Here is a 7,762-nt window from a genome sequence, read left to right as displayed (position 1 = left end):
ATAATATCAGAGCCACATGGAGTGCCTCTAGTCCAATCAAATTGTTTGTTACAACCAGCTAGACATAAAAAAAAAAAAAAGAAACTCATGATGGAACAGAAACGGTGTCCACATCCAAGTCATCCTCGCAGTATCCTATAGAAAATAGATTTAATTGACTAAATGGAGGGATACACTATTAAAGGGCTGCAACTCGGTGTGGGGAAATCTAGTCCGTACCCAGAGTGTTTTGCACGGTTTAACTAAAAGTGCCAATTTGGATTTGGGAACACACGGGGTTCAGAAATCCACTCCGTGTTTTCGTCCTGCCCCGGCCACCTTATCCGTAGCACTATGTGTTTCTGAGTGAGAGAAGCCGACTCTTGTTTACAGCAGAGATTCCACGGAGGAGCGGAGACCCACAGCCCTGCTGCTGCTGCTGCTGCTACGGAGGGCGAACCGCTTCAATATCGGGCCCCCCCCCCTGGATATATACACGCAAAAGGGGGAGTTTATGCACTCTCTCGTTTTTAAAAGAGGATACATTCTAAAGAAGAAAACCGTCGTAAAAAAATAAAGGGACAACTTCTTGGGTTTTGTATTCTCCCTTCCTCCCACCCTCAGCCGAGGTCGTCTAGCTGGAAAAGAGCTGGAGACCCATTCTCCTGCGTGGCACAAGTCTGGTGTTTTTCTTTCAGCTGCAAATCCCGACTGAACGGCGGAGCTGAGTCCGAGCAAGAGGAGCTGGAAACCCGGTTACAAAAAAACCAAAAAAAACCCCGACTTTGATCGAGAAGCCTTTGCTGGCTGAATGGCATAAGCGAAAAGGAGGGTTTTCATTCATTTTTCAGCCTCCCAGCCACCACCCCTGTGGATCTGGACGCGTTTTTCAGACCCTCTCCTCCCCTCGTACACAGGCATTCAGGCGAGCGACACTGGCGATTATTTATAATGCTGGTAAAAGGCTGCTAAAAAACAAAACAATCTAATCTTTACATTTCTTGTTGGAAAAACACCGGGCCTGATAGCACTGTAGGCGCACTGCTGTTTTCAAGAGATGGAGACTGAAGATGGGGATTACCATCATTTATCCGGAAAAATCACTGGCTTGTGTGCCATACCAACCGACATCAAAGTATCTTGTGATTGGCAAAAATAGCAGACTGTTTTAGCATTTTTTTGTTTTGTTTTTGGAACTGTCTGTTCTTTACGATTTATAGCCTACACATTTAGGCTTTATTATTATTTTTTTTTTTTTATAGAGCCAATCATCATACAATCGGAAACAGCGCATTTGTAGCGCATTGTAGCATTCTGGGCTACATTTGTTTCCCCCTTTTTCTCCTTTTTTTTGTTTTTTTAAAGGTTTCTTTTTTTTTAAAAGAAAAAGAAAAAGGTGTGTAGGCTACTAGTCACTGCATTTAGCTTAAGGTATTTTTTTTGGGAAGACGAATAATGTTAAAGAACATGAGATCTGACACACCGACCTTGTTTTGGGGTCTGATGCTGTCTGTCTCCACCATCTGCATCTGGTCCACACATGGAGAGAGTAAGTTTCTTATCTTAATAATTTGTGTATTGAACATTTTGTGTGGCAATAGTATTGTTTAAAGGGGAAAGAGCAGACTCAGTACACAATGTGCTCTGTTACCCAGTTTAACCTCTTCAGCTGTGTTTTTATGACTGGAGGGTTAAAAAAATGTATTAACATGTTTATGTTAATTCAAACAAAAATCGGGGGTTATGTTTTAGGCATATTTCGACTTATTCTCTGAGGATAAACGCAATGAGAATGTATCTCACCGACGTGTATCTTCCACTTGTATATTAGCTGAGGGACCATGTGCTATAGCTAAAGCTGTCCGTCACTGGATGAACGCTGTTACGCAAAATCTCATTTATTCTGCGCAATAAGCACCTCGTCTGATGAAGCCCTCTGGTTTGTTTAGTGTAAAGGACAGACACTCGATACGTGTCGCTTTTAGACTTCACGGCAGACAGGCAGAAAGCAGAGGATGAATCCAAAGACCAGAGCTGAAGGTTACTACGACCATGTGGCCATTTTGCATTTGGTGGTGAGGCGTCGCTGCGCATGAACAACCTGAAGCAGGCTGAACATTTGCTTGTTTGAAGGACGTCATATAAAGCAACAAAATAGAAAAGATCAGACATTTACATTAATCACTGTGAATAAAATGTATATAGGCTGCTTATTTCACCTCCAGAGCCCATGTTCTGTAAACACACAGCTATAATCTCTTATCATGTGGAAAGTCTTAAAGTTAGCCTTAAAACACACCTGAATCCGATTTTATCAAATTACTTTCTATTTCTGGAGGCTTTGAGAAGCTCTTTAAGAAACAGCCTGAACGTTTCTTTAAAACAGTGAAAAGAAAATATAACCTACATCTTAAAGTTGTAAAAAGATACAAGTGAAGTAATTCATTGTTTTTCATTTTGTCAATCTGTTCTTATTAGTGGGAGTGTTTTTTTTTTTAGTGTGGAGTTCCCTAGAATTCAGAAACTCTTAATACTTTAACTGTATGTTTGTTTGAAACATGTCTTTTTCTAGTGATGAGTTTTGTGGTTCAGAAATGCAAGCATTATTAAGTTTGCTCATCGGATCCAAGGTCTATCTTAATACTCTGTAAATAACAGCCAGAATCAAAGCTGCTGTTTTGGCCATTATAAAACTAGAAAAGCTTGTACAATCAGGGTAAATGAGGGCTGCTTTATTTTTATTTTTTATTGCTAAGCACATAAAATGCTGTTACTGCTTTGTGATGAACAGCAGTATACGGCATGTCAGAGAAATGTGTCTAAATGATCAATCATTATTCTAACACTGATTTGGTCTATTCCATAAACACTGTTTCTGAACTTTAAAAAATATATATATTGTAAAAAAAAAAAAAAAGTTGGGGAAAAATGCAATAAGTCCTATTCATTTTCTTTGTTGAAACTAGGACAAAAGTGTTTCTTAAATAGCCAAAATCTGTACAAATTGCTCCCCGGGTTATATGCTGTATATGTCAGTGATGGAAATATTTAGATTAGCCTCTGCTCAATATGTCAAAGACCTGATCCTCTAAGAAGTTATAGAAGCGTCTTTATGACTTTAGCCACACAACAGGACATTTATCATTTTTACCTGCTGGTCATCTCCTGTTGCGTCCCCTAAACCTGAACACAGACGTTGGTGTAGTGTGTCTGCATGACTTAGGGTGTTCAAGCCATGATTTGTTTGGGTTTGTGTGTTTACTGTGTTCTCACTTCAGTTTAACCTAATTTGTCTGTTTCTGAGAGTGTGAAGGGGAAGGCAACTTGACACGAGAAGGAGACACAGTGACTGACCTCTATTAGCATCCAAATAGAAGTAGAAAAAAAAAAACCCCCACATCATGTTTGGTCCCATTGAGCAGTGATGCTAACGCAGCCATGTAGGGAGGGGGGGGGGGGGGGGGGGTGCATTTCTTTGCACCCACTTTAAGCCAGTGTCACATCCATGAACACAGCAGGGGGGCTGGGAGACAAGTTGCTGTTTATTAGATCTTTGAGCTCTCTGGTTTATAATACATCAGAACAAATACTTCAGAGTGACGGTGGTGAAGAAGAAGAAGAAGAAGAAGAAAGAGTTGGGTGTCATCAGTTGATCACTCACGAAAGAATGTGTGCTTCAATAGCCTGTAGAGAGGGTCAGAATTTCCAGCTTCTGTCATCACTTAGTGGAAAATTACAGATATCTCAAAAAGTCTCAATAAGGGGTGAAAACTTTTTTCTTTTTGTTGCCTTTTCTGTTTTGATAATCCGTCCGCACACATAAAATGTAATTACGCTCCCTTTTAACTCTCACCACAGTTAACTTTCCATTCCATGCTTCCAAGTATGGTGCACACAAGTCTCAAAAGGTTACAGAGGGAGAGCGAGGGAGAGATACAGACTCGGTGTTTGGAAATAGAACGTGCAAAAATACACTTGCACGAGAAACAGACTTGGTTTTGTTGATTGGAAGAGTAGAGAGTTTATGTACTGTTTTATTGGCTTTTAGCTGTCTACACAGAGCAGCGCCCTCCGGTATGGACTGATGCACTTTTTTTACTTCATCACTTGGCATCACTACTATTAGTGCTATAAATAGATTTGTCACCAGCAACATTGGCTCAGGGGTTCGTGTGAGTACAGGCATCCTCTGTCCTGTTCCATGAGGGCACTCCAGTGTTCCTGCTCAGTTATTTATGAAGGGACGTGTTGCTCCAGAAAACTTGAATGGCAGCTTAAATAATCAAACGTCAGCGAGTATTGTGTTTGACAGGCCGGCCCTCCCACCTTTACCCTCTTTGTCTCTGGTGGGTTGCGGTGCAGATCTCCTTGTCATGATGGAGCAAGTGGCTCAGATATGACTGCTGTCACTCTACGCCAAGGTGTCCCATCTCCATCTTGTGACTGGGGCTACATGGTTCCATACACGCACACACACACACACACACACACACACCCTCCCTCCACTATTTGTTCCCCTCCCCCCCCTTACCCGTGGCTCTGCTGGATGCAGGAATGCCTTGACTCACCCCTAGCGATAGAGAGTAGTGAGTGTTGGAGCCTTTTGCTGTGTGTATGAGTGTGTAAGTAGTTCATTGTGCATCTGTGTGTGTGTGTGTGTGTGTGTGTGTTTTGCAGCAGGACTCAGCGTGACAGCCTGAGTCAGTGGTGTGCCCCTGTGTGAGGATGTGAAAGTGTGTCACTGGGCTAGTTTGTGCGAGTGTATTCGAATGCCATCCTGCAGCTCCTGCAGGCTGCCAGCTGAGGTTTACAATGCTTAATTAAACACTTTTATTTCAAGTGGTCTGTCATTGGATTTGCTCAAATGCAGTCTCTGGCCAGCCGCACATACATCATCACTGGCTGCTAGTTTAATGGCCCGTAGAGTATTGTTTCAATTTGTGAGGTAATTGCGAATGTGAGCTCTTCTAATGGACAGCACTCAACATATTAGTAAAAGCTGGTCATCAAAGAGTTAATATGGATCTGTCCTGAGTGGAGAATTCATGAGGCAAAGTTTACTGTTAGAGGTGTTTCCAGATTCTATCAAGATGGTGATGGTTTCATCATCACTGAGTACTATTGGTTGTCAGGCTGCTTTTAATATCCAAGTAGAAGATGTAAATGTTGGTATACTGTTCTTAATCGAGCAGTAAACAGTCTCAGTGCGGTTTTTTTTAACGGGGTAAATAAATGAAAATCAATCCAAAAGGTCAAATATATGCATGCTAATTAAGAAAGCATTTCTTGTTTACTTCAGAAAATCGTATTTCAATTGCAACAAATTTAGACTTTTGCAATGTTTTAATTGCCAAAGTTTATATTGAGATTGGGATGAAATTGTGCAGCCCCACTTCAGATTCTTCTCAAATAGTTTAACAAATGAATTGGCACTTAGTTGAGCTGTTCTCTTAAATTTGATTTATAAACCCATGTTGACGACAAGCTGTTGTCGAGCTTGTGTTTTTTGCACAAATGGCTGCATCATAGGAAAAAAATGTTGTTTTGCAGTCAGCACATGAGGGAATTTTATACTAATCAAACATAAAACAACCTTTCAAAATTAAAACAAGTCTCTAAATTTTCTTCCTCCTGTTATTAAACTCCTTATTCCACTTCATTCCATTTCTGAATTTAACACTTTGTAAAATGAATTCACTGATTCATTTAATTCTAAAGGAATCAGTGGGGGAGTGTAATATTTCCATAACATTGGTCGTATAATTAAACTGAACAAATACATTAAAAAAATAATAATATACATATAACCAGTTAAGATAAGAGCACTGTTAAGAACAGTTACATTCAAGTTTATACATTTCATTTGATCTACAGGGGGAAACATTCTCATACATTATCTTTTATTTGGAGTGTGCATGTAGGATATCAAGCATTAGCCAATCACAGGAATTAATTCAAAAATACTTTTGGAGCAGTTTAACCAGGAATAGAAATGTGGCATTACACTGTAGTAAGGACTTTTAAAGCATGTCTGTCATGTCTTGCTTTAAGAGATTTATTCTAACTATATTTCATTATTATTATTAAAAAGTCAGTTTAAAGGTTTTCTTCAAAGTGATCAGGTTCTGTACATTCCCCCCCCCCCTGCCCCTTTCCCCTCATGTTGGGGGATTTTGTTTGTGGTTGTAGTTGTTATGATGGGCAGTGTAGTGTTACTGTTTGGGGTTTTGCTGACATCTGAGCCACACTGTGTGAAGTAAGGTCCACTGAGGGGAAGTGGCCCACCAGACCGCTGGTCAGATGACTTCCAGTATGCTGCGGATTAGGGCCAGTTGATGTGGCAGGTGTGAGGGGATACGACTGCTCGGTGACCAGCTCCCTTGCTGCCACTTCTTGTTGGACTTGTTTTATTCTAATCTTTTTTTTTTTATCATGGTTATAATGAACATGATCCCTGTCTAAGTTTTGGGAGTTAATTGTTGACTATAATATGTCTTTTATCGATGTCACTCATCTAAATCTCACATGAATGAAAAGGAAGTGCTTTGCAAGAGCTTATCCAACTTTATAGTGTTAAAAATATAATTTAATGTAGCAGATATTACAACAATTAAAATGATTTTGGAAGCTTAATGGTAGGCTACACTGGATAAAAAAACAATAGTTTTTCAACCTTTAACTGTGTTTTACATCTTGTTTAGCAAAGCTGTCCTTAAATCGAATCCAAGACATGGCGTTTCAGCATGACATATTAGGAATTGGAAAAATAATTAAGATAAGATATCATAGTTAAAATAAACTATCGGAGCTCTGTCAGTTCACTAAATCCTGAGATTTAAACCTTAAAATAATAGATATTTCTGTGGACATCTTCTGGCCTCATTGAAGTTAGCATTACTAAACACAAAGGTGATGTTCATCTAACCTTTATCTGAGTTCATATTTAGCTGCGATAAAGAGAGACCCATTAGCCTTGGCTTAATTTGCCAACCTTACACCAGGTCATGCCGGAGTGTATTTGTGTTTGTGTATGTGTATGTGCAGGTGTGTATGTGTCTGTGTGATGACATTTCTACTGAGGGCCAGGGCAAGGTTTATCAATCATAAACATGATCCGATGGATCCCCTTACGCTGTGGAGATATGTGTGTTTACTCAGCAGTGTGAAGAGCAAAGAAAGAGAGGCAGAGAGAGCAGGGACACACACACACACACACACACACACACGCAGGCTTGTACCCACTCTGTTCTGACCCAGGCACTTAAAATATCCACATCACTCTCAGCTCTTTACGTCTTTTCCCTCCATTTCTTCCTGTTTACGTAACAATGAATACAGAGGTTTGGTATCCAAAGCTTATTCAAGCATTGTTGTCTTCACAACAAATGGATTTCCTGCGAGAAAGAGAGAGAAGCCTGGAGGCTTAGTTTGAGGCAACATCCTACTCAATCCCTTTCCAAGGAAATGATTGGAATTCCTTCTACTTAACATGCCTAATGAGAAGAACAAGAGTCACAAAGAGAGGGTTCTTTTTTTCTCTTCCTCATTCCTTTCTCTTCATTCTTCTGTTTTCCCTTTTTCAAAAGTGTTTGGAGTATTAATTAATCTCAAGTAAATGAGTTAAGAAGCAGTGATATCTGAGTGACATTTGAAGCACTCAGGATTACATTATGAGCATTTAGAGGTTTATGTTTGTCTTGGTTTTAGACCAGCAGAATGGCCTCTGATAGCTCTGCTTGGCAGAAACCTTATCTCTCTCCCCTCGACACAGTATCTCTTTCGG

General features: G+C 40.1%; 1 protein-coding gene across 1 annotated transcript in view; it reads left to right on the top strand.

Annotated features, from left to right (window-relative positions):
- Nucleotides 1-480: 480 nt before the first annotated feature.
- igf1ra (insulin-like growth factor 1a receptor) overlaps nucleotides 481-7,762 on the top strand; it is a 72,311-nt gene continuing 65,029 nt past the window's right edge. Inside the window, exon 1 of the mRNA XM_061035254.1 lies at nucleotides 481-1,528. Coding sequence (XP_060891237.1) covers nucleotides 1,435-1,528 — 94 coding nt within the window. The 5' untranslated portion in view covers nucleotides 481-1,434. The remainder of the gene's footprint in view (nucleotides 1,529-7,762) is intronic.

Source organism: Labrus mixtus, chromosome 4, assembly GCF_963584025.1.
Source record: "Labrus mixtus chromosome 4, fLabMix1.1, whole genome shotgun sequence".
Taxonomy (NCBI): Eukaryota; Metazoa; Chordata; class Actinopteri; order Labriformes; family Labridae; genus Labrus; species Labrus mixtus.
Note: the sequence above shows the minus strand (reverse complement) of the source record. Positions and strands in the feature narration are given on the sequence as shown.